Here is a 26,846-nt window from a genome sequence, read left to right on the forward strand (position 1 = left end):
CTTTGAAGAGCAAATTGATAGTCGGTTATTTCTATTTTCTGTTCTGAACTGAATAGAAATAATACATAATCAAAAAAAAGAATATGAGGACATTATAAGTTATTTATTATAAGTTATTTATAAGTTATAAGCAGAAATTGCATAAAGGAGAAATCGAACCCGATGAAAGATTGAACAAATTCTATGTTCTGGAAGAGGAAAAGTTGTATTATATTGCTTGTGGACAGAAAAGGTTGGTGATTTGAAAGGTTGGCCATTTTGGAGTTGAAAAAACTTATAACAGATGTAGACAACGTGGTTATTGGCCAAAACTACGGAAAGATGTCAAGAAATTTGTCCTTAGTTGTCCCATATGTCAGACCTGCAAGTTCGACAATGTTCGTAAGTGGGATCATATGCAATCTACTGTGGCTAGTTTTCCTGAACAACTCATTGGAATTGATACCATGGGTCCGTTCCCTGTGTCATCTTTAGGAAATGTCCATTTAATAGTAATTGTCGATTATTTTTCTCAATGGGTGGAAATGTTCCCTATTATAAGAATAACAACCAAAGTGGTGAGTAAAAAGTTTATCGAAGAATATTGTTGTCGCTTTGGGTTTCCACAATATTTGGTTTCTGATAATGGGAGTAGCTTCATATCTGGTTTAATGAAAGATATTTGTAGAACCTTACAGATAGGACAGAGGTTTACAACTCTGTATCATCCGCAATCAAATCTCACGGAAAGGATGAATAAAACTACAAAACAGATGATATCGTGTTATGTGAAGAAGAATCATAGGGACTGGGATAAAAATTTACAATTTTTCGGTTTAGCTATTCGTACTGCTACGTCTGTTACGACTGGTAAAACTCCAGCAAAGCTGTTCTTGGGACGAGAGTTAGCTTTGCCGTTTGATTGGGCAATGAGCACTCACGTTTGGAATAAGGCTCAAGTACCAGCTGAAATGCTTGAACAAGTACGACGACAAGTAAATAAACAACAGCAACGCCAACGACATTATTATGATAGGACAAGAAAACAACAACAAATTTATGTAGAACAGAAAGTTCTAGTACTAAGCAATTATCGGTCAAAGGCTGGTGATAAAATAATGGGAAAATTGATGCCACGATGGGAAGGTCCTTACATGGTATTCCGTCAAATAACTCCTATTGTTTATCTCATTGTGGATGATTCAGGAAATGAAATTGGAAAATATAATGTCTGCAACATCAAAAGGTACATTGGTCATGAAGATAAACAATTCCATACATCTTATAATGAAATTTCTAATTTTGACTTGCATAATTTTTCTAATCAAACTTTCCAAGGTTCTAACTTAGTTGCACAGAGTGGAACACCCAGAGGGGTTGATTTAGAGGATGTAGGGTCTCCAGCTATTCATGACACTTCAGATATCAGAGTATCAGATATAGTGCTGTCTCACCGGTGCCTTCGGCCAAAGGTGATTTCTATACGTGATGCTTCAGTTCTACCTAATTCTCCGTTGACTGTTTTGTCTCGCTTCAATGTTCCTTTCACTCTGGGGTGGCAAAGAGAGAGAGTAAATCGAAAACAAGGAAATCGCTGTGATGTTTACTACTATTCACCTAATGGAGAAAAATTTGAAGTGGAAAGGAGGTAATGAAGTACATTGAATGCCATTGCCCAAGTCTGTCATTGGAGAATTTCTGTTTCAATGGATGTGTCTGCTTGCCTGGTGATGTGGGCCGAATGGCTGGTGTTGGTAAAAAGAAATGTTAAAATGAAAATGTGTCTACAAATGTATGTACATAGATTTTTTAAATTGTTGACGTTTAAAGTTTTTTATATTTATATTAAGGCGCCTTAATAACATTAATATTTAGTTTGTTTCATGTTTGTTGAAAATTGCATGTTGATTTTTTTCTTTTTGCTGACCTTTTTTTCAGGTTGAAAATTGGTGGGATAATTTATTATGATTGCAAGTATGTAAATGTGTAATATTTTTTGATCATTTATTTTTTAGTTTAATGAGAAAATTCTACCAATTTTTCTTTTGTGGGGGAGGAAAATGTAAGGAAATGTACTATGTAGTTGTAATTGTGTTAAGGTGTGGGTGGCTGCAGACACCCATACTTTTGCAGTGTTTTGTTCTTGTTTTCAGTTAACAACTCTATTGATAATGGAGTTGGTTGAGCCTAACGGCAGGATCATTTACTATTCTTGTGTGACGTCCTGACGACCTTGACCACGACGCCAGGGGTCATTCCCTCCGTTTTTCTATGACATCACCTGAAACCAAAGCCTGGGATTGGTTGGCTCCTTTGGCTGCTGGACATGTTGTGCCGCGGGTTTTCCGCTATATAAGAGAGATGTGCCACTGCATCGATGGTTCTCAGTTCATGCGCTGTTGCTGGTTACCTCCCCGTTACAAACTAAGACCTTTTTTTAAGGTGAGTGAAGCCTATTTCTAAACCTAGAAGTTTTTTGTAAGATGACTGACGAAACAAGGACGTGGCCCAGTGTGTCACAAAGACTACCAAAAATATGTCTAGTAGATTTGCTTAAACGGGCAAAAATATCCAATGCTAACAAACGTAATTGGGCAATATCAATCTGGAACGTTTTTGATGACTGCGGAATGAATTTTATAAAGATCCAGGACCCCTCTATACTTGACAAATATATCCCACAAATAATTCAGATATCTTGCGATCAATGTACACAACATGATTATTCATATATTTTGAACCAAACTAGTTTTCCCCCGTACAAATCCCATAAAAGAGATTTCTGTGTTGATAAATATTTATTATCCAATAAAAACTTAAAATATAAGAGAATTCATGTTTAGTTATGGCTAGGATTGGACAGGATCTATATTGGCGGTAATACACTGGTTATTTTTCCATCAATGCCTTGTACATTTTGCAATGAAAATGCTCTAGAAACTTGGGAACATGTCTTCCTTCATTGTCGATCTTATAACTATTACAGATTAAAATATTTTGACTTAACTGCCCTATCACTAACAATGACAGAATTTCTTAAAAAACACAAAACTAATTAGGAAAAATATTTTTTCTTCCTGTCAGATGTAGTAAAATTTAGAAATTTATTTGAACTCTGAGGGATTTGATTTGTGTAATGTAAGTCGCTGGTCCATGGTAGAATCTGAGTATGTGTGAATATATACAGAGTGGTAACTATCGACCGCCCAATTATTACGCACGTGATTTCTTGTAAAAAAACTGATATGTGTTAAATATGTGATAAAGTGTTTTTTATTTGACCCATAATTAATGAATTACAACGCTTTAAAAATCGATGACATCACTTCAAAATCCTGCCAAATTCACCGAACGAACTCCAAACGTTCAACTTGACGTTTTTTAAAACTGAACAATGATACAACTCTTAGAAATCGAAAAAGTAAACCAGTTTTTTTCCTCTTTTGTTGTATGTGTGTGTGCACTTTCCAAATTTTTACGTGGTTGTTAATTTTTACGATTTTCCAAGATTGCAGAGTTTTTGAATTCATCCGTAAGATTTAAAAAAAATACTGCTGCCCTAAAAATTCTGAAATTTTTCTCAAATGTGTTACTCGCCACGTGTTAGTAAAATTAACCTCAGCTTTAGAAAAATTAATTTAAGTATTTTTAAAACAAATATTGAATTCTCCAATTTTTGAAATTTATACAGTTTTGCAAACTTTATAAAATTCTAACCGGATGATCAGACATCGAAGTTTGAGGTTTATCATCATCATGCCGTATAAATATTTTTACAAAATTTCAGAATTTTTGGTGTAGTAGGTTTTTTCATATCTTAAGCGGATGAGCTCAAAAACTGCAATTTGTGACAATTGCGTTCAAAGCGTTTTTTCTTGTTTATGTTTAAACTGTAATTAATTAATTTTATATTCAAAAAATAGAACAAATTAACCCGATTCACACGAAGTTTTTGGCATTTGATTTTCACAATTGAATGAAATATTTTTTAAAGTCATGTTTGAAAAATCGACTTCAGGGGTCATGAAACCTCTTAAATGAATAAAGTGTCTCCAACAATTTTAAGATGAAATTTTTGTTTCCAGTTCCAATTAAGAACTTTTGGAAGATTTACATGTTGCATCACAGTTTTTGATTGTAATTCTGAAACAGAATTAACTTGAGTAACACAACAAGCATAATGAATGAAATCGATCACAGTTACAAATTGTCTCGACGACATCTAACAATTTTTACGGCATCTCATTAATGTTATGAATGTGTGTATGAAACAGTAGGCCCTACTCAAAACAATATTTGGAATAACAGACAGTAAAGACATGGCTTTCATTTCGAAAACTGAGAGCTGGAGGGAGGGGGGTGTAAGCATGATTTTTTGGAAAAAAAAATTAAGAAACAAAATACACACATATAAGAGCAAATGTAACGTATCCATGGGCCCCCGACGTAAAAGTCAGGACTACGTCTCTGCCGGACCGGCAAGCGAGAGACGTAGTGCTGACTTCACGAGAGCGAAGTTAACCTTTTTCACGAGAGCGAAAGGGAAACGTTTCTGGGAAAAAATTACGAAAATTCTGCGAAATTTTAATTCGACGAAATTGTAATATTTTATACCGCCCCTCAACAGATTCACGAGAGCCAAAAGGAAACGTTTCCGGAAAAAAAAGAAAGTTCTGTGAAATTTTAATTTTATGTAATATTTTATACCGCCCCTAGAGAGATTTGTTGGAAGAAGATATTTCATACTTTGCCTGGATTGTGTTTAGGCATTCCTAGGCAAAGTATAGAATAAAACCGGTATTTCATACTTTGCCGGTAACATATACACTCCAAGGTTGAAATATTCTATCTGCTTCCATAGCTTAGGTGGTAGAGCACTCATCCGGCAAGCGAGAGACCAGGGTTTGAGTCCCCGTGGGGGCAGTGATGAATTTTCTTCCTTGTAATCTTCATCTCCACAAATAACCAGTCTTTCGATGAATCTTGTATTGACAAATGGAGAGGACGTTTCTATATAGCTAACTCTTGTTATTCTCGGCTTCGGTCGTGAAACTTCAAAAAAATGTTGTGATTTGAATAACTACCTTTCTTGTTCCCGGCGGGTCCGGTGAAGATATTGTTTTTATGAAAACTAAATAATTACTCAACGAGTCTTGCAGTTCAACCGGTGACTGGTTGCCCTCTCTAGTAGATGAAACCTCGATTGGTTCGATTCCTGATGAAACTTCTAGTCGAATGCTACAGAAGCGTCCAGTACCTCCACTATCTTCGACGTTCAACTGGTTGGACTCCGGTGGATTTTCATCGATGATTGCTGGGAGATCTACCTGAAAACTGGTTGCTGGCGACTTGCTTTGAATCTTGGGACTTCATTCTTTGGTTGATTTCAACGATGTGAATGGATCTACATCGCTATCGTATCTAATGCATTTGCATCTCTTGGTCTGTGAGAAGAAAGGTGATGTCCGGCTAAATGGACATAGATTTCTGTGGTGAGATCCCCGCTTTTTTATAACTAACATTGATGTTTGAATAATTGACTTTAATGCAAAAAAATTTGTTTTAATGAACGAGTCTAACTTAATGTAAAATAACTATTAATGTAATAAAGCCTCTTGAAGTGATACAAAACAACTTGTTTGTTTGTTTCCTGCATTTAACTGGATAATTCAAACTGGGCATGTAACCCCTTTAAGGGATGTTACAAAGGGACAGCAAAATTAGCAGGGCCTAGGGTGGCGACATCCTGAAGTCCGTCTGTGTGAAGAGGCGGGCCGGAGCAACTGCCCTCTTATAAACACGCGCCTCCTTTCCTGAAATGACAAGCAGTTATTTTTAATTGGTCATTTGTTTTGGTGCTGTTTGACCTAATTGGTCCTTGCGCCACAAAATACATAATCCAATTCAATAAATACACCCCAGAATAAACTTTCATCTGAAAAAAATGACCTAGTTTTGCGCAAATCATGCAGGCTGGAAAAAATTTCAAAGTAGTCCAAATCTTGTGAAAGGTAAAGTAAAAATTTATTAATATTTCAGCGTGACAAAAATCAATTGCAGTCAAAAAATAAATGAAAAATCTTCATTGCACATGCAGAAATCGTATGAAAATGTGACTTGATGAATAATTGATAGAAAATATCCAAAACTACTAATTATTTTGAATATGCCAATTCATAAAATGCCTTGAATGTTATTATTTTACGGTTTTTATAAGTCACCTTCGTCAAGCTACCATTTTTGTAATCTTCGTTATAGTATTTTACACGTGACTGTTTCAATGAAGTTTTAAAATAACCCAATTTATAATTTAATTACATCAATTTGCAATATTTTTGATTTATTTTAAAATGAATCAAATTATAGTTTCATTGATCAACATGTAATCTGATTAAAACGACAGCATATAAAAAGGATCACGTAGTAAACACAACTCACTGTATGCACATTCCCTCAGAAAATTTGACTTGATAGTGAAAGAGAACAAATTACCACATTTTGGCAAAAAAGTATTGATTTGGTTAAAAAAATTTTCTAGTAAATCTCATTTAGCTAACACTTCACAAATCTGGTGATAAATTCGCCAATATAGTGGATGAAACTAACACGTAATTACACGTAAGCTAAACGTAACAACAAGGTTATACTATCAAACTACATTGAGAGAAAAGCGCCAATCATGAAAGAAGGCCGAACTTGGCTTATATAATGGGATTGAAGATTTCAGTTCATTTTCAAGAAGTGATAATCCGCTGCTGGCAGAAAAATTTACTTTCGCTGGGTGTTTGGCACATAACTGACACGTCACAAAAATTCAAAGCATCATAACTCATTAAATATTCGTCAGATCCTAAAAGAGAAAACACTTTTCCATATTAGTTTTTCACAAGGAATCACATGTGTAATTATTGGGCAGTCAATAGTTACCACCCTGTATAATGGCCTATATGTGCATGTACCGATGTGTCTATGATTTGTATATTTTTTATAAATTAATGTAAATACAAATACAACGCCACAACAGGCAAAATGCCCAACGAGGTGGCTGATAAAAAGATGCCCATAAAAATATGGATGTCATATATTTCAAAAATACAGCAACCCAATTAAAAATGCAATTAACACAAATTATAAACAATTATATGAATTAACAAATTTAAAAAAAAAATTATACAACGCCCATAAAGAATACTTATTGTTGTCTTATTCTAAGAATGGATAGCTTCTCGACTTACCCTAACATGTTCGTTTTAAATGTGTCAATTGTGTCACAATTTACAACCTCTGGGGGTAAGCTATTCCATTTATTAACAACCCTATTAGAGAAAAATTCCCTGCGACACCATAACCTTGCATTGTCCCTCACCAATCTATACTGGTGTCCCCTTGTAAAAGCAGTCAATTGGCGGTGTACTAAAAGTTCATGGTCCATCCTATCCATCCCATTGAAAATTTTGAACACTTCGATCATATCTCCTTGACACCTGCGTAAATCCAATGTGAATATATTCAAAAAATGAAGTCTCTCTTCATAAATCAAGCCCCGTGTGCGAATAAGGACACGCAGAGCTCTTCTCTGCATCTCTTCAACCAAGTCTATGTCCCTCTGTAGGTATGGTCTCCAAAACCTTACAGCATACTCCAGTCCAGGACGAACTAAGCCTCGAAAAAGCGGAAGAATGACTTTAGGAGAACGTGAAGAGACCTTTTTGAAAATGAGACCAAGCATTCTATTCGCTTTTTTTGACCACCGCTGAACAATGTTCAGAAAACCTAAGTCACTCGTCAATGAGAATTCCCAAATCGGTGACCCTAGTTGCCTCCGGGATAGTGACACCATTCAACTCGTAAGAGAACCATGGGTTGTTCGAACCAAAATGAGCAACCATGCACTTATCAACGCTAAACTTAGTGTTTGACGTCACTACTGCCAAGGCGGCTACTGCCAAGTTTGCCATGTTGGACCCGATCGAATACCTTCTGGAAATCAAGGTAAACAACGTCGAAATTTTTGCTCTTACCCAAAGCCTTAGTCACGCAATCATAGAAGCAAAGGAGGTTAGTTACACATGACTTCCCCTTCCTGAACCCATGCTGATTATCCGACAATACATTATTCTCGTCTATCCACTTCACAAACTACCTTTTGATGATAATTTCCAAAATTTTCGAGAGGGAGCTCGTCAAACTCGCAGGACGATAATCTGACACCTCTTCTCTACTACCCTTCTTAAATATCAGAACAACGTTAGCAAGTTTCCAATCTCTTGGGACGATACCCTCAGCAACACTACTCCTGTATATCTGTGCGACTGGCCCCACAGAGACCTTTTTAAAAATAAGACTAAGCATTCTATTCGCTTTTTTTTTGACCACCTCTGAACAATGTTCAGAAAACCTAAGTCGCTCGTCAATGAGAATTCCCAAATCGATGACCCTAGTTGCATCCGGGATAGTGACAATAGTGACATCCGGGATAGTGAGTGTATATCGAATATCATTATCTCCATTAAAAACCGACGCGAAAAAGTCATTGAAAGCACTGCACATGCCTACATTGCTCTCTACCCTAGAGCCTCCTATCGAGAGGAGGCCAACTGTCCCCTTACATCCATTATTGATATATCGAAAAAATGATTTTGGGTCAGAGCCAATGTTATCTGCCAACCTAGATTCAACTTCCTTTTTACTATCCCTTATCACTTTCTTCAACAGTCTTCTTTTATCAGTAAACAATGATAAATCACCTCGTCCACTTTTATACTCTCTGAATGCTCTTTTCTTTTCAAGACAAAGGTTGCGCGCGCTATCCGTGAACCATAGAGGGTGCGATGTACAAACACGATTTTTTCGAACAAAGGGTATGACGTTGTGCAAAACAGAGGACAGCTTCGTACTAAATTCCTCCCATTGACTTACCACTCCTACTGACTCCAACCGATCTTTGAAAACTTTCGCTAACCTTTCTCTCAAAACATCAAAGTTAGTTCTCTGAAAACAAGGAACCAGTCTTTTGTTATCAACCTTACCCGAGGAAAAGTTAGTGAAATCTGACGATACGATGATCACTGGAAGAAAACTCTTCCCCCACCGAAACATGTTCAACTAGATCCTCAGAACTAGTAAGAACTAAATCCAAAATAGCAGCACCCCTAGTGGCTTCTGATACATGCTGATACAAAAAATTTTCGAGCACCAACTTAAGAAAGTCTCTTTCATACTCATTTCCAGATGAAAGGTTCTCCCAATCAATACCTGGGTAATTGAAATCCCCTAGTATGAGAACCCTCTTTCGCTTACACATGTAGGAAATTTCATCATGCAATTTGGCGATGTAGTTTTGATCCCTATTCGGTGGATTGTAACAAACCCCAACAATAAGTTTACACTCTCTAGCCTTCAAACAGGATTTCACGTATATCAACACTCCACCTCCTTTCCTATCAGATCTGAAGGAATGATAGAACTTCAGAAATATCAGTAGACTCCATAATCAACATAACTGTTATTTATTACATTTATCAGAAGGTTAAATATTCAGAACGAATAACATGATTAATTAACGTGAACTATTAAATGGTGGTTATACAGATGAACGAATATAATGCAATGCGAATGTACAATAGAATTCGGCAGTATTTATAGATCCACGATGTGACGTATATTTCACGGTTATGGTTAAAGTCAAAAAGTTCAGTTCGCCACAAATACTCCCCGTTGAGTCGTGAAGATAATCAAGAAGTAAAACGGACAACCGGACGAGAACGACGACCAGAGCGTGTAATCACTGCGCCGTCCCGAACTTCATTACTTGAACCAAGGAATCACTAAGTACGTAGGCGGGTTTTAGCCTGTCGATGGAAATTGTTGCTTTCTTGCCGTTGATGTCCAAAGTGTAGAACTTTTCCGTTCTCTGCAAGACACGATGTGGACCTTGATACGGCTGTTGCAGTGGGCGACGAACGGCATCATTCCTGACGAAAACGTACTTGACCATCGGTAGATCTTTGTGAACAAAGCATGCTTTAGAGGTGTGGCTTGAAGTAGGAGTTGGACGTAATCGCTGCACATAAGCTTTCAGACTGTCCACGAAATCTTGCCTTGAAGAGATGTCTTTGGAAGAGTTTCGGAAGAACTCGCCGGGCAAACGAAGGGAGCATCCATACACCAAATCAGCAGGCGTAGCTTCCATATCCTCTTTCAAACTTGCACGTATCCCAAGCAGCACGCTTGGAAGAACTTCTGTCCATCGGATGTCAGTATGACACATGATGGCGCTTTTCAACTGGCGATGAAAGAGCTCTACGCAGCCATTAGACTGCGGATGGTAAGCAGTAGTTCTGGTTTTTTCAGCTCCAAGGAATCTGCAAAAATATTTGAAAAGATCACTTTCAAAATTTTTTCCTCTGTCAGTTGTCACGGTCTCAGGTACTCCGAAACGAGCTACCCAGCCAGAATAAAATGTTTCAGCTATTGTTTCTGCAGTTTGATTTGGAATCGGAAATGCCTCGGGCCAACGTGTAAAACGGTCGATGCACGTTAATATATAACGGTTATCTCGAGACGATGGGAGAGGACCTACCACATCCAAATGTACATGTGCAAATCTGGCTGTAGGTAATGGATAAGTACCGAGAGGAGATTTCACGTGCCGTTGTATTTTGGATTTTTGACACTCCATGCAAGTTCGACACCATTCTTTACAGTCTTTATTCAAGGATTGCCACACAAAACGCTTTTTCACCATGTCTATCGTACCTTTAATTCCAGGATGCGATAGCCCATGAATCATGTTAAATACCTTACGTCGGAATTCTTCGGGAACATATGGTCTAATCACTCCCGTAGAAACGTCACAATACAGGGACTGTTCTACGTTCGGTATCATGAGATCCTTTAATTCGAGACCACTGTCGGAATCGAGTAAAGAACGCAATCCCGGGTCCGACCGCTGGGCGCAGGCCATTTGCTCATAATCCAAGCCACTCAGTGAAATTTCTTCCACACGCGAAAGAGCATCTGCAACCACTTTCTGGTTGCCAGGCAAATAACGCAAATCAGTTGTAAATTGGCTTATATATTCCAAATGTCTGATTTGGCGAGGGGAATGTTTATCACCTTTCTGTTGTAGTGCATACATGAGAGGACGATGGTCACTAAAAACGGTAAAGTTATTGCCCTCTAACATGTGTCTAAAATGGCGTATCGCCGAATAGACAGCTAGTAATTCTCGATCGAAAGTACTATACTTTTTTTCTGGTTGAGAAAGTTTGCGAGAAAAAAATGCTAGGGGTTCTACAATTTTATTACCAGTTTCTTGCTGCAAAACTGCACCTATCGCTACCTCAGAAGCGTCTACACATAGTGAAAGTTTGGCATCAGGTTGGGGGTAAGTCAAAAGCGATGCCTCTGAAATAGCCTTTTTGCAGGCTTCAAAAGCTTTTTTACTAGAGTCACACCAAATAATTAATGACTTATCTCGTTTAGGCTTACCTTTGACTAACTCATGCAAACCTGTTTGAACTTCAGCTGCATTTTTTAGAAACCTGTGATAAAAATTTATCATAGCCAAAAATCGACGCAAATCGTCAACATTTTTTGGCAATGGATATTCAAGTAATGCCTTGACCTTTTCAGGCATGGGCAAAAGGCCTTTTTGTGTTATCAAATAAACTAAAAATGGCAATTCATGATAACCAAATGAACATTTTTCAAGATTTATTAAAATACCAAAATCGGAAAGTCTTTTGAATACTTGTTCCAAATCATTTTTATGAGATTCGGCATCGACCGAAGCGACTAATAAATCGTCTAAATAGCAAAAACAGCATCCTAAAGCAGATAAAACTCTATCCATGAACCGCTGGAAACTTTGAGCAGCATTACGCAAACCAAATGTCATGTATACATACTCGTAAAGTCCAATTGGCGTAATGACTGCGGTCTTGGGGATATCTTCAGGTTCCACTGGAATTTGATGGTATGCCTTTACTAAATCTATTTTCGAAAAAATGGTCTTGCCAGAAAGAGAATTTGTAAAATCGTGAACATGTGGGATAGGATAACGATCAGGGATCGTAATTGCATTTAGACGCCTAAAATCACCACATATTCTCCATTCTCCATTTTTCTTGGGAACAAGGTGTATAGGACTTGCCCATTGACTTTTAGAGGGTCGTATGATGCCCTGTTGGATGAGAGACTGAAATTCGCATTTAACTGCTTGCAACTTTTCAGGTGAAAGTCTCCTAGGCTTGGAAAACACTGGTGCACCTTTTGTTTCGATGCAATGAGTGACGTCATGAGGTTTAGGATTAGAATTTAAATTAGAATTAAATAATTCAGGGTATTTTTTTAAAATGTTATGGTACGGTAATTCTCCAGAAATCGGAGTTCATCCGCACGAGGGACCTGAACAACCCAATCCCTTCGATTGAAGAGTTGTTTTGCTATCAATAAGTAACCTATTTTTGACGTCAATCAATAACTCATATTTTTCCAAAAAATCTACTCCCAAAATCGGCTGAGATGTATCAGCAATGACAAAAGTCCAAGGAAATGATCGTCGCAGTCCAAGATTTAATTCGAGTTTTTTTGTGCCATAGGTAAAAATTTTTGAACTATTGGCCGCGTACAGGGTGAAATCCTGCTTTTTTGAAGCCGTAGTTAATGATCTCGGGAAACAGCTGATAGCAGCTCCACTATCCACAAGGAAACGAAATCCTGATTTGAGATCAAGAACATATAGACGGCTGTGTAAGTGGCCATCGTCTGCCGCCGTTAAAGCAGGCGAGGCTAGCAGTTTTCCGACCACTGACACGGCTGGACACACTTGGCGGCTTTGGTGCCAAAACGGCTATGATACCAACATAATTTTCCTGAATGCAACTGATCTGAAAAATTTCGATCGCGGGATCGAGATCGTTTTTTGTTGCGAAAATTTTTTTTATGTTTACAACGAGACATTCTTTGGACTTCGTCCCTCAAAGCTGACAAATCTGACCGCAGCTGATCTAATTCGGAATTTGATTTTTGAACGCCGGATACTATAGGGATATTTGAGACTTCATTTATTTTGTCGGCAATAACTGCCAAATCTGTAAGTGAATCTTTACATGTTGACAATATCTGTTGCATATGAACTGGCAACCTTTGTGACCAGAGTGTACGTAACACCTCTTGACTGATTGAATTAGCGGCTAATGTTCGCATTTCATTCAATAATTGTGAAGGTCGTTTGTCACCTAAACTCAAATCTTGCAACAATAATCTGAGTCGCGAATTTTCAGATTGTGCGAAATGTTCAAGCACTCTAATTTTAATTTGTTCGTATGCCCTTTCTCTAGGCGGATCGCGAACAAGATCTCTACAACAACTTAAGATTTTTACATCTAAATTAGCGACTATTATATGAAATTTAGAAGTGTCAACAGTGATACCTGCAATGTGAAATTGCGATTCCATTTGCTGAAACCACAATTCCGCGTCATTTTCCCAAAAAGGTGGTGCTTTGACGGCTATTCTGGAAATCCCAGGGACCGAATTATCGTTTGGATCCGTCATGACAATATGAGCGATTTTTTTTTTTATTGGCCAGCGCCAAGGGACCGGACAGCAGAATCCCGAACTCCACTCAAAACGACAATAGTTCAAAAAAATTGGTTTTATCTCACCTCGAAACTGTCCGACGAAAAGGCTCAACAAAATTCAGGCATCACCGGCGACAACTCGGTCAGGATACTCAGCATCAGCACGCATCGATGTCAACTAACTTCACAACATCACGCCACGGGTCACCAATGAAGGAATGATAGAACTTCAGAAATATCAGTAGACTCCATAATCAACATAACTGTTATTTATTACATTTATCAGAAGGTTAAATATTCAGAACGAATAACATGATTAATTAACGTGAACTATTAAATGGTGGTTATACAGATGAACGAATATAATGCAATGCGAATGTACAATAGAATTCGGCAGTATTTATAGATCCACGATGTGACGTATATTTCACGGTTATGGTTAAAGTCAAAAAGTTCAGTTCGCCACAGATCCATTTCTCAAAAAAGTATCGTATCCTGAGATGTGTAAGAAAGATTCATCCCCATTGTTTGCCCAAGATTCTGTAATGGCTATAAGATCCAAGCCCTCCACAACTACCATAGTTTCTAAAAATTCTTTCTTATTACCCAAGCTCCTGACATTAATTAGCACACATTTTAATTTACCCGGTGATTTATTGTCAATCGAGAAGCCATCCAAGTCAGAGGTGGGTAATTCCCCGTCAGTACTGTTATGATTAACTAACCCGCATTCCCGACTACGTGGTCTGGGAGTAAAAAACCTAACCTAAGACTATCGTAAACCTCCCTGACCCCCCTTTTATTTAGATGGATCCCATCTGAACGAAGCCACCTATCAGTAAATGCGGGAAGCTCCAAAAACATGACCCCAAGTGAGGAGCAAATGTCCTTCAGGCCTATATTGAATTGTTGGATCCTACTCCTATACCCTCTACTACCCCTTGGCAGCACTGGAATCACTGCCACATCTGAACCCCCCTCCTCCCTAGTGGATAATAGTAAATCCTGGTACTCTGACAGAGACTCACTAATATTCGCTCCCATCATTTGCTAAATCATTGTATCTATTGCATATGTAAATGAATCTAATATGTGAATGTGCGATGTAAATGGTTCTGAATTTTTTTTTGTCACATGGCGGCTTTGCGAATGGTTTCTAACCATGAAATAAATATTCTATTCTATTCTATAACTACGACATGAAATCTGGCAATACTGATACTGAAATGTAAACAATGCCGGTCGATCGGCGGAAATATACAGCGGACCGGTTCTCGGAGGTAAATTAAAGGTCATACAATAAATAAAAATTTCAAAATGACTAGATCTAGGACTACTATGAGGGCGATCTGGGCTAAATCTGGCAACCCTAGATTCCCCCCGGTTTTGTCATATCAGTTCCTTCAGCACCTATAGAACAAAACGATCAAAAACAAGCTCCACGGGTGCATCCACGCAAGTTGAAAACGCATACTGTGAATTCTCAAAACTACAGAACACACTATTATTGATATTAAGATTAAGCAGTGTGCACAACAGCTGCGTTGTGTTGAGAAGCGCTGCAACGCATAGTGATAGTGGGCTGAAAACAGAGCAAAAGAGCCGGACAACATTGAATGAAGTGAGATACAAGTGATCAAGCAGTTTGTTCGATTGGTTCAACGATCAACGGCGCGTGTCAAAATTGGCAGTTCGCTGTCAGTATCGACACACATCTCCAGACAGGGATGTGCATCAGAAGAAATTTCCGTCTAAATAGTATGTGCACGAATTAGCCCATTTCTTCACTGATTGCAATATCGTGAGCAGACAATACATATCAGTGCAGGTAAAATAAAAAAATTAAAGGAAACATTTTTTATATACGACACCCGAAACCATCGTGTAATGGTACAAACATAGCCCCGGCCGATTTTTTTAATTCTGAGTCAATGTCCCATTCACCTGCACAGGGAAGCACAGTAGGGGGCTGACAGGGTTCCAGCCCGGGGACCCAAGGTAATTCTGTTTTTTTTTTTCACACTATCAATTCACTCAGGCCTAGAAGTGAAATTTTGAAAAAAAAAATTGGAAAAATAGGAACACCATTGACAAAAAATAGGAAAAAATAGGAGGGAAATAACTGAATTCCCAAATTATCATGGCATTTAAAAATGTTCTGCCATTGAGATTCACACATTATATATTTTAATTATAGTATTATCTACTGATATTTTAAGGAACTCAAGTTCTAACGAATTTAAAAATCTTTCATTTCCACAGAATGTGGGATCAAAAACAATGTAAATAGAGCAAAACTAAACAGAAATTAATCAAATTTCTACTGTTACTTTAAAAGTCCAATTAATGATCGTGATCTATTTTCCGCCGTGCTTTTCAGAGAAGGAAAAAAACCTGTCTAGGTGCCAGAGAAATGTAGCACATGCATGCATACCCCATTGCCCACGGTACGAATGTGGCCCCGGAGTCATCTGTTGAGGCCCACAGCTTCAAACCTCATTTTGTAAAAAATTAACTAAGCGACGCATTTCCAGATCGTTCAAGAGAACCTGCAGCACAGTTTCAGGTCATTCAGGTCATTAATTGTGTTGCGTCGCAACACAATTAATGGTGAATGAGTCAGATGTTTGTCTTCTATGGACTCTCTCGTTCTGTCACATGAGTATACTGTACGATTTGGTGTTTGCTATAGATAGTCCCTGGTTCGTAAAGATTGACACAATTAAAAAAAATAAATGGATGATATTTAACAAAAAAAAACTTTCTTCTTTCGCAGGGGGAAGAAATTGGTGCCTTTTCACCCGGCCCTTCCACCAAGGATGGGGCTGACACGGCTGCAGCCATGAGGCCTGGGAAAATCACCATCATTGCTTGTTTTTTTATGCTATAAATTCACTACAGAGCTCCCCAACCTGTGAAAACTCTGGCTTGAGGACCCGCCAAAGAACCAATAGCCCTGCTTCATGATGTGGGGGGAAGGCAGTGTTCTTCCTACGGAAAACCAATATTGTTCCCAAGAGGACTCCCAACTACTGTGCCAGTCAACTCCCCCAGTAATTACCACACGATCCTGAGAACACTGCTAGGGGAATATGTTAAGAGTTCCCAACAAGCAAAGAAAGAAAAGTTCTTTTTTGTTCATCCAAGATAAATAGCTTTTTTGCCCCACCCATATGTCTGTCCTGATATAGGGTAACTACACATTGACATTGTTCTTTTCTGTTGCTACTTACCCATCCATTCCTCCCTCTAGGGCAAAAAAAAAGAGAAAAGAAACCTAAGAGAGAAGAAAATATTGAATGCCACAGCGTTTCCAAAGTCTAGATTTTAGGGAAAAAAAGATCTCTGAAGAATCAAAAAAAATCTGTGACCTTTACTCAAATTTTGTGACTTTTATGGGACTTCCGTGACCTTTTTCTCATTCGGTGATGGCAGACACCCTGGTAACATGTCTCATGCCCAACCTTTGGATCGATCATAGATAATACGGCAGACCATGACCAAACCAAGACAGACTCTCGAATGGTAATAAAATGCCAATCATAACAGCCCAAAAACACATTCAAAACTGCAGTGAAACTCTCTTAAAAATAGGCATTCTGCCATAATTTGCCGCTCTGTTGATGACATCCTCCACAGGTTTCAAAGCTAAAAACATGTGGGTAGTTTGAAATCTTATAATAAAACAGTTTTGCTCACTAAATATTGAAAAATAATTCATTTCATTTATCACTGATTACGGAAATTAAAGCACATTCACATTAACAAAAAATCAAGGATTTTCCAAAAATGGGACATATGGTCACTATGTGGAAGGGGAGGGATCGCTGATAAAATTCTTGTTAAAAGGGGATCACACTTCTAAAATTTTGGGAACCACTGTAATACAGACTACAAATTTGCCACAAACATAAAAGTTTTGATTATCTGTGTACTTGCAAGGTTCAACATTTGCTAAACCTACAAGTTATTGCCAATTTTGAATGGCGGATTTTGACATTTCTTTCATCTCTTGCCAAGAGCTTTGTATCAGATCTCATTATCATGGAATTTGGCTCCTGCAATAAAATTACCCTTGAGGCAGCGCAACACAAATTTGAGAGAACATTGTTAAATTCACAAACTTTTCTTATAAAAGAAATCAAATGAGGAAAAAACTGATATTTACATAACTCAACATGGAATGATGAACTTAGTAATGATAAGTCAAGAAGGATGCTCTTTTACATTGCCATCAACTGAATTTTTGCACTTTTATAGACCAAATTTTACTCAATTAAAACAAAGACTGGGTTATAAATCACCATTAAATTAACGCATAAGTACCCCCTTCCCGACTTCTCCATGTTGGTAGGCATCCAGTCTGATGAAAGAAAACAATGCCACTCTTGTGTACATAAACAAGCAAAACCCAATATTTAAGTCCAAGAAGGAAAACCTAAGCAACTGCCATAACTTAAAAAAACTGGCTTGATGTTAACAGTAAACAGTTGATCCCCCCACACACACGAAGAATTTCATGTTCATCACTGGCATGAAAAATTTCAAAAAGACGAGTGGTTTTATCTGAATAAAGAAAAAAAACCACCTTTTCGTAGAAAAAATCATTACTCACTCTTTATAGCACTCTTAAGGCTCTTTATTAAAATCTGCTTTACCATTTCACTAACCAAAAGGCTGATCCAAGGGATTGTGATTTTAAAAATAAAATTGAGTGCAAAAATTTGGCAGGAAAAGCTGAAATTCTTAAATTACAAGAAAAACCCATAACCTTCTCTTTATTTCTTTTTTTCCTGCTTTCAATGACTATTTTCTAATTTCCCAATCTTTTTATGATGGTAAACACCTTGTTCTCAGTTCATTGCTTCTAACTACATCCCATTATAATAAAAAAAATCCACTTGAATACATTTCTTTCAACTAGATCAGGAAGGGTTAACTAAGTAATTCTCAAACTTCTGCCAACCACTGCTTCCCCTGCCACTTACCCTTACCATCAATTATCTAGGACTCCTTGGATAAACTGAGAATTGTCTAGAAAACAACTATGTCAAAGCACTGAATAGGTATACTTTGATATCTACAAATCACTATGTTGCCAACGACAGATGTTGGGGATGGCCTCTAGAACCATGATGCACACTTTGAAAAACACCAAATTATCTTGTTCATATCAGGAAAGTGGCTAACATAGGTTTAAGAGTTGGCCTTTTACATTTGAATAAATATGTTTTGATAAAGCTGAAAGAGAGAATAATTAAGTTCTAACCTCTAAACATTTTACATAGTCTTTCAGTTTTCCTTCATACAATGTGCTTATGAGATCAGCCTGCTCTGTGTACTTAAATTTCTGCTCCAGAGCATCAAACATCACTCGACATAGCTCTTGCACATCATGTTGTTGCCAAGCTATAAAAACCATAATGAATTTTAACTAGGTATCAGCAATACAGTATTATTTGGATATATATAAAATAACTGAAAATACTAGCCACTTCCAGACTTACAATCAGGTCCCGTTTCAAGCATGGGTCCATAAGTTCAATTATTTTTAAGCTGAAATCGTAGCAAGCAAGAAGTATTAATTTGCTATCAGAAACAAGGCAATCCTACCTCGAAAAGAAACCAAAGAGGACTAACCAAACCAGGTTGAGGAAAAATCTTAAAATGTTCAGTCACTTCTAGTATTATGATTTTAGAGTTGGCCTTCAAGTTACAAACTTGAATATTTGTGTGTTCTTGGTGAAATCATAGATTGACTTTACCTACATTTGGCTAAAATATTTTCAACAGACTAGCATCTCTTCTTCTTTCTATTTGTGGGTGGGTCATTCCATGTCAAATCACCCAGCCATGACACCCATAGTCTCAGATTTCAATGATTTTTTTTTTATTTGTTGCATTTACCATCCTTATTAACCATGTGAAATATTATTTGCATATCTCTAAAACTTTTTGAGAAAACAAATGTTGAAATTAATCAAAAACTGATGCAGATGACTTTTCCGAGGCTCGATTTTTAAGCGGCATTGTTTGAGAAAATAAATCATAACTTTTTCAATTTTCAATATATTCAAGTGAAAGTTTCACTAAAGTGTTCACAAAAACATACAGAATATGAATAAAAATAATTCATATGCTTACATTTGAAATTTACATGCAAAAAAAGTATGTAAACTTTGTTTTTGTGGAATTTTTCGTTAGAAAAAATACAATTTTTCTAACATATTTTTAGACCAGAGGCACAGCAGTTACCAAAACAACTTTTATTTTAAATTTCTCCTAAATATATGAAGTAAAATACTGGAGAAAAAAAATAATGTTTTTTTGACCGTTAATATGTTTATTCTGGCTCGCAACACAAAATTCATCGAAATAAGACTGGATCGTTCTGATTTCAAATCATTCAACTAGATACTGAAATGCAACCCATCATCCCGGATTCCAATTATTATTTTTTATTTATTGCTTCCACCATGCAAAGTTTCATGTACACATCTCAAAAACTTTTTGAGAAATAAAATGTTTTCTAACCTCATGAATGACGTCTCTTAGGCTAACCCCGTCCAAGCAATATTATTTGTGAAAATATATCATAACCAGGGGCGCAGCCAGAAATTTTGTTCGAGGGGGGGGGGGGGGGGTAACCAAGTCGCCCTCCCTCGCTACGCCCTTGATCATAACTTTGCAGATTTTCAATATATTTAAATGAAATTTCCACTAAGATGCTCACAAAAAAAAGCAGATTATGAATAGAAAAAATGTAAACCTTAGAGGGAAAAAGTCATTTAAATTTAATTTCTTAATTTTTAACACAATTTTTAAACTTTTTTTTGGATGCACAGCATGAATTTCCAATTTTTTTTAAAATTTAATCCTATTAATATATTAAGAAGAAGACTGTAGAAAAGTAAACATTATTTTGACAGTTAATACATTTGAGTAACAAAACAACTGTACTTATATGACTACATTAATTAAATTTGTACATTTTGACTTAATATAATGATTCATGCTTAGTAAAAATAAATTTATATTTTATTTTTCACGTACGCTTATACATTTATTATAGTATTCACTAAATTAAGTTTCACGAGTAGTTAATGCAATAATTCAAAACAATAAATTTTATAATTCTAGGATTAAATGAATTCATGAAATAATTAGAAATGTTAATGTAATGTGTCAAATGGGAGTTCGTGAAAAAAAAGGTTTTGGGTGAATAAAATAATTTTTCAAATTAAACCTTCATGTTCAGATTCTCAGAAGTGTTCAAATTCCAAATAATTAATTTCACTTTTAATTGATCTATAAATATTTCTTATGATGCAACAAAGACAAACTTTTGCAATCTGATATACTTTTGCATAAAGAATTATTTTGTATTTGATAAATCCAGATAATATTAATCATATATATAGATTAATTTTTGAAGTTATTTAACATGCTTAATTATAAAGTTATTTTACCACATCAGTGTTAATTTTTTTTTAATTTGATTTTTACAGCATATATATTAATAAACATATATTTAATGTATATGATAAATATGAAATGGTTATACTTGTGTGAAAAAAAAATCTACATTATAATATTTAACACAAGCCTTTATATATTTTTCCCAAGAAATAATTTAAAACTGCTGATAAAAAGCCAGGATAGGAAGCATTAAATCACAAAGAATGAAATAATTATCAGCTACAACCTAATTGTTGTAGCTGAGGCAGATGGAAGAGAGTAGAATTGAAAATCTAATGTATATAATGCCTGGGGGTGATATATAAGATGTGATGTTTCTTGTTGTGATGATGATTGTAAAAAATAATAGCTTCTGTGAAGATATAAGCACACTGGTCTTTGTCCTTCAGAGGGCAGCTGGTGTCTTATTTAATTATAAGACTTTATCATCCCAGCAGGTGATGATAAAGTCACTGCTGCTGCTTCATTGCGAAAACTAAAACAAAAGTGTTAGAACTAAACTGCCCCCCCCCCAATCAAATGATGCAAGTCTCAATTATGATCTTGCTGAAGACAGAATGTGCTCCATAAAGTAGCCTACTCCAGGGTTAGCAACTTTTTCTTATGATAACACAATTTCCATTTGAGCTAAATATTTTATATCATCATTTTGGAATTCAAAGTAAAATGTCAGAAAAGACACTTTATAGTGTTGGAAAAAAAACTGGATCTGACTGTCATAAAAAGTGTTATGCAAATGTGTAAAATCTGTTACCCATTACATCATTGGACCCATCGGACGTCAATATTGAGGAGTGGAGCAAGTTCTGAACATTTATCTACTGTGTGTTTAAGCATCATAGAGCTTTTTTCTCAAAGTATGAAATATATCCGAAAGCATGCTTTAATCCTTTAAAATGCCATAAGAAAAAATAACAAAAGGTTTAAGGATAGTAAACTTGTATTTTTCATGTATAAATGAAATAAATGGGTGTACAAAATCAATTCTAGGGCAAAAAATATGCCATGCCTGTAGGGACAGTGAATATAAACAACAATAAATTAGGTGAAGAAACTGAATACTGTGAAGAGATGAACAGTAATAGCAATGTAGAGAAGTACTTTGGAAAAACGTCAATTATTAAACAAGAAGCACTTGAAGGAATAAATTCATCTTTACAGAACATAGAAGAGTCACCAATTAAACTTCATAGGGTAGCTCCACAGTGCAAGTCAAACAATGCCAAAAGAAAAGTTGAATCTGCTAGCAACACTTTAAAATCAAATGTTTGTCAAGTTTTTGAAGAATTACCAGAAAATGAATCTCAAAGCACACTTAATGAAGATATTAAACTGAAAGCAAATATGAATATTTTGATAAAGTTAATTAGAAATAAGACTCAATTTAACCATCACAACAAGGGGAAAACTGCAAATTTTAACTCTGGCCCCTGCTTTAAGAAAGGGGAACAAGGAAAAAAATCTGAAGAGTTCAATGTCACTGAATATGCTGTGCGAAAAGCAGGAGAGCTTTTGTAAATGAAAAAGCAAAGGTGAGCCATTGTGTTTTTATTATAAAAAGAATCAAAAATTAAATTTCAATGATTTTTTTGCAATCTAATTTTTTAATGCAAAGGTTTAAATTTTCTTTCCTAGTCATAATCTACATTTTTTTTGTGAGCATCTTAGTGGAAATTTCATTTGAATATATTGAAAATCTGCAAAGTTATGATATATTTTCACAAATAATATTGCTTGAATGGGGTTAGCCTAAGAGACGTCATTCGTGAGGTTAGAAAACATTTTATTTCTCAAAAAGTTTTTGAGATGTGTACATGAAACTTTGCATGGTCAACAAGCATGGAAGAAGCAATAAATAAAAAATAATAATTGGAATCCGGGATGATGGGTTGCATTTCAGTATCTAGTTGAATGATTTGAAATCAGAACGATCCAGTCTTATTTCGATGAATTTTGTGTTGCGAGCCAGAATAAACATATTAACGGTCAAAAAACCATTATTTTTTTTCTCCAGTATTTTACTTCATATATTTAGGAGAAATTTAAAATAAAAGTTGTTTTGGTAACTGCTGTGCCTCTGGTCTAAAAATATGTTAGAAAAATTGTATTTTTTCTAACGAAAAATTCCACAAAAACAAAGTTTACATACTTTTTTTGCATGTAAATTTCAAATGTAAGCGTATGAATTATTTTTATTCATATTCTGTATGTTTTTGTGAACACTTTAGTGAAAATTTCACTTGAATATATTGAAAATTGAAAAAGTTATGATTTATTTTCTCAAACAATGCCGCTTAAAAATCGAGCCTCGGAAAAGTCATCTGCATCAGTTTTTGATAAATTTCAACATTTTTTTTCTCAAAAAGTTTTAGAGATATGCAAATAATATTTGACACGGTTAATAAGGAAGGTAAATGCAACAAATAAAAAAAAATAATTGAAATCTGAGACAATGGGTGGCATTTTGCCGGGTGATTTGAAATGGAATGACCCAGCTCTTATTATAGGAAAGAGATGATAAATACATTTATACAATTACAAATACAAAGGCCCCAACAAGGTGGCTGCAAAAAGATGCCCATAAAAAATATAGATGTCGAATATATATATCTTAAACTATATCAAAAATACAGCAACCCAATAAGAGCAATAAAAAAACCCAATAATTATAATGAAATATGAATATACTGCCCATAAAAACTTATGGTTGTCTCATCTAAGTATGGATAGCTTCTGGATTTATCCCAATATGTTTATCATACTTCTTTTTAGCTGTATCAATTGTGTTAGAATTCATGAACCCCGGAGGTAAGCTATTCCATTTACTACCAACCCTATTAGAGGAAAAACTCTCTGCGACACCACAACCTAGAATTTCCTTTACCAATCGATACTGGTGTCCCCTTGCTAAAGCAGTTGATTAACAATGCATTAATAACTCGTGGTCCATTTCATCCATCCCGTTAAAAATTTTAAGCTCTTTGATCACATTCCCCACCGACATCTGCGCTCTTTCAATGTAAACATTTTCAAAAGATCAAGTCTCTCTTCATAGTTTAAGCCCTGTGTATCTATGCATCATCTACGCAATTTTCATTATATGAATTATTTATATTTAATGCTGAACTTCTAGGGCAGTTTACTGCTGTTTCATTTCCAGAGAGGAGTGGTTAGAATAATCAAAATGTTCATTTTGTCATTCACGAATTTTTTTCTTATAACACACAACAATTTTTTCAATTAACAACATTAAATACATTAGGGACCCTGAGATTAATGACATTGTCCCTGCCTTTACACCCCAACAAGTTTCAAACTCTACTCTATCCACCAGTCCCCCCCCCCATACCCCTAATATTCCCCCTTTAGTACCTCACCCACCTTCACCCCTCCCGCCCCCAAACTAAATACTTTTAAATTAGGTACCATCAACGTTAGAAGTTTAAATAATAAAATCCCCTCTTTCAAATCCATTTTGCTTGCTCACAATCCCCGCTTTCTTGGAGTCACCGAATCTTGGTTAAATAACCCAGTGTCGAATTCTGAATTTCTTCCCCCTAATTACAGTGCTTTCCGTAAAGATAGAAACTCTCGTGGGGGAGTTGTCGCCCTGGTTTTCAATAATTCCATTCCTCTCACTGAAATACCCTTGCACACTGACCTTGAAATGGTTGCAGCAGAATGGTGTCACCGAAATTGTTTTCCCCTAGCCATTTTTTCCCTCTATGTACCTCCCTCCCCAGATCTACATCTTTTTGACCAACTTGAACTTATTCTTGAAAAATTCTCCCCTACACATTCCCTACTTCTCACTGGAGATTGGAATCTTCCAGGCATTGACTGGATAAATATCCATTCTAACTTTGGCAACCACCGAATTAATAATAAAGTTCTCTGCATTTTCCTTAAATTTAATCTTGTCCGATCTATCTTAGAACCAACTCGAATTACATCTCACTCCAGTTCAATTCTGGATATCATTGTAATTTCCAATCGAATTACAATTCTTGACACCTCCATGTTTGAGGGTTGCTTGGACCATAAAATCCCCTTCATTGATTTTTCCCTTCAGCAATCAATTACCTCCTACAAACTTAATACCAAACCAAATTTTAATAAGGCCAACTACCCCCTCATGCGAAATATTCTTTGTTCCCACTTTTCAGATTTCTTATCGCTTTCCTCCTCCAATAACATTGTGTGTGTGTGTGTGTGTGTGCCACCTCTTCTCAATTGGCCCTTTTCATCCATGACCTATTGGGAGCCATAGATAAAAACTTACAAACTGACGTCATTTTCTTAGATTTCTCAAAAGCATATAACAAAGTCCCCCACGATAAATTACTTTTTAAACTTTCCACCCTCAGCTTAAACGTTCAACTACTTAATTGGTTAGAAGCCTTCTTAAAATATCGCAAACAATTTGTCCATTTCAAAGACCACAACTCTCCACTGGCCACCATAAATTCTGGAACCCCACAAGGATCAGTAATCTCCCCAATTCTATTTTTAATATACATTAACGACCTCCCTGAAACCCTCAACTGTACCACAAGACTTTTTGCTGATGATTGCGTAATCTACTGCACCATAACTCACGAGTCAGACCAAGAACTTCTCCAACACAATCTCAATTCCATCTCCCAATGGTGCTCCACATGGAAAATGACTCTTAACATCTCTAAAACGGTTCTCATGAGGATTTCACATAAGACCTCACCTTTCAAATTTTCATACTCCTTCAATAACTCGTCCATATCCCAGGTTTCTCATTACAAATACCTCGGTGTTATCATTTCAGCAGATCTGCGCTGGAATAAACACATTGATTATATCTATCAAAAATGCCTCAATAAACCCATTTTCCTTCGTCGAAATCTAAAACACTCTACTCGTGACGTTAGACTTCAGTGTTATCAAACCTAATTTTTCCAGTCCTCTCCTATGCCTCCGAAATTTGGGATCCCTACACTGCTAGCAATATCGAGAAGCTGGAATCAATACAAAATAAATCCACCCGTTTTATCTATGACAGTTGGTCCTCCTATGGGTCTGTCTCTGAACTTAAACGTGAACTTAATCTTCTCCCTCTAAATACTCACTGCCTTCTTTCTCGATTAACCATGCTTTTTAAAATTCTCCATGGCCTTCTTAATTTTGATACCACCAGTATTCTTTCCAAACCAACATATCTCTCCAGTAGACTTGATCATCCCACTTAAGATTAACTCTATCTCCGCTACCACCGACATACTCTCCCCTCCACTGTCGTTGATTCCCCCACGCCATTTTTATTTTCGAAAAATATAAAACTTTTTTCTGCCACCATCAACCGCATTCTCATGTTTAGGCCTCGGCCAACATTATTGTATAAATAACCAAGAACTACACCCCACATTTCTATCATATCAATTTTAATTTTAAAAACAAACACAAACCTTCACTGCTATCCCATCCAAAACTAGTTGTTAACTGTGTAGTTCCTACAGCAGCTTTCTTGCTTGTCTATATAAATAATCAAAATAACATAATTGTAATAAATTAGTATTGCAAAATGATACAATTGGTATAATAAACTTAATGAATAAATATTAAAGCAACAACAATTAATATGTTACCTGCAGTTGTAAGAAAAGTTTCTGCAACTGATATGGAATACTTTTAATTCCATCTTCTTCTGTTCCATCAAACTCCCATCTACAAAAAAAAACAAAAAAAACTTGATTTATAAAAACATTAAAACTAAGCTTTTAGCTTTTTCAATTATTGAGGGGGGGGGGGGGAGGGAGCTGAAGCTTT

General features: G+C 36.2%; 1 protein-coding gene across 1 annotated transcript in view; it reads right to left on the reverse strand.

The window, feature by feature from the left end:
• Window positions 1-26,846, reverse strand: part of Usp47 (ubiquitin specific protease 47) — a 507,668-nt gene that overhangs the window by 327,850 nt on the left and 152,972 nt on the right. Inside the window, exons 7-9 of the mRNA XM_089246367.1 lie at window positions 26,666-26,744; window positions 26,486-26,552; window positions 18,838-18,977 (exon numbers count right to left, since the gene is read on the reverse strand). Coding sequence (XP_089102493.1) covers window positions 18,838-18,977; window positions 26,486-26,552; window positions 26,666-26,744 — 286 coding nt within the window. The remainder of the gene's footprint in view (window positions 1-18,837; window positions 18,978-26,485; window positions 26,553-26,665; window positions 26,745-26,846) is intronic.

Source organism: Pholcus phalangioides, unplaced genomic scaffold (genome assembly GCF_987345545.1).
Source record: "Pholcus phalangioides strain wild (caught in Gottingen) unplaced genomic scaffold, Ppha-v1.0 ptg000017l_1, whole genome shotgun sequence".
Classification (NCBI taxonomy): domain Eukaryota; kingdom Metazoa; phylum Arthropoda; class Arachnida; order Araneae; family Pholcidae; genus Pholcus; species Pholcus phalangioides.